General features: G+C 36.2%; 1 protein-coding gene across 1 annotated transcript; it reads left to right on the top strand.

Annotated features, from left to right (window-relative positions):
- The first annotated feature begins 321 nt into the window (after positions 1-321).
- Positions 322-1,293, top strand: LOC127538704 (olfactory receptor 6C75-like). Its single transcript, XM_051962455.1, has one exon. It carries the CDS (start codon positions 334-336, stop codon positions 1,291-1,293), a length of 960 nt encoding a protein of 319 aa, XP_051818415.1. The 5' UTR covers positions 322-333.
- The last annotated feature ends 201 nt before the right edge of the window (positions 1,294-1,494 follow it).

The following is a 1,494-nucleotide window of genomic DNA, read 5'->3' as shown; positions in this document are numbered from 1 at the left end:
GTCCAGCTCTCTATCCATGATACTATCCATTTTGGAGAGTGAGATAGAGATCCAATTAGGGAAAGAGGACAACAATTGTTTTATATAATGATGGTCTGGTTGAAATTAGATAAAAATTTTGTAGTGCACTGGTCATCATAGTTGAGAGATTTATTTCAGTTTTGTTCAATGATGTGTTAAGTAGCAGTGAAGAAGAGGGATGGTGGCCATAATTTCCTGTAGATCTGAACTCACACTTGCATCTTAATATATAAACCTTGAAGTTAAAAGTTATTACTTGTTCATTCTGATTTTTGTTCTCTTTTCTTCTGAAGCATTGGAAGAACTCAGAAGATGTCAATGAATAACTATACAACACTCACCGAGTTCATCCTACTAGGGCTGACAGATGACCCACTGTTCCTGGTTTTAATTTTCATTTTTCTGTTTTTGACCTACATGTTAAGCATTAGTGGAAACATAACTATCATTACTCTCACCTTGCTGGATTCTCGCCTTAAAACTCCAATGTATTTCTTCCTGAGGAATTTCTCATTCCTAGAAATCTTATTCACAACTGTATGTATTCCAAGATTTTTGGTCAGCATCATAACCAAGGATAAAACCATTTCTTATGTGGGCTGCTTGATTCAATTGTTTTTTTTCATCTTCTTGGGGGTGACTGAATTTTATCTTCTGGCTGCCATGTCCTATGATCGCTATGTTGCCATTTGCAAACCTCTGCACTACACAACCATCATGAGCAACCGAGTTTGTTATCAGCTTGTACTCAGTTCTTGGATAACCAGCTTTCTTATTATCTTTCCACCACTGATCATGGGACTTAAACTAGAATTCTGTGCTTCCAATGTCATTGATCATTTCATCTGTGACTCTTCTCCCATCCTGCAAATCTCTTGCTCAGACACACATTTTTTAGAGCTAATGTCTTTTACCCTAGCTGTGGTAACATTAATGGTCACATTGGTCCTAGTGATTCTCTCCTATACATACATCATTAGGACAATTCTGAAATTCCCCTCTGCTCAGCAGAGAACAAAGGCTTTTTCCACCTGTTCTTCTCACATGATTGTTGTCTCAATTTCTTATGGAAGCTGCATCTTCATGTACATCAAGCCCTCTGCAAATGAAAGGGTGGCATTAAGCAAAGGAATAGCTGTGCTCAATACCTCAGTTGCCCCTTTGCTGAATCCCTTCATTTATACCCTAAGAAACCAGCAAGTGAAACAAGCCTTCAAAGATATGATCCAAAAGATTATGTTTGCTATCAAAAATTATAAGGGTATATGTTGACATAAGTAGCAAAAATCATGAAGAAAAATTGTTGGAAAAAAATTCCAGATAATCTGTTACCTTTCAAAATTTTACTTTGTTAAATTATTTCATGCCATTTTAATCACTTTCTTCTGCTTCAAAACAGCTTCAGTACTGTGCATTCAAGCTACAATTTTTGATGCCATAAAAACTAGTAAGTATACTACCTTCTTATCATCA

Source organism: Antechinus flavipes, chromosome 5 (assembly GCF_016432865.1).
Source record: "Antechinus flavipes isolate AdamAnt ecotype Samford, QLD, Australia chromosome 5, AdamAnt_v2, whole genome shotgun sequence".
NCBI lineage: Eukaryota > Metazoa > Chordata > Mammalia > Dasyuromorphia > Dasyuridae > Antechinus > Antechinus flavipes.
Note: the sequence above shows the minus strand (reverse complement) of the source record. Positions and strands in the feature narration are given on the sequence as shown.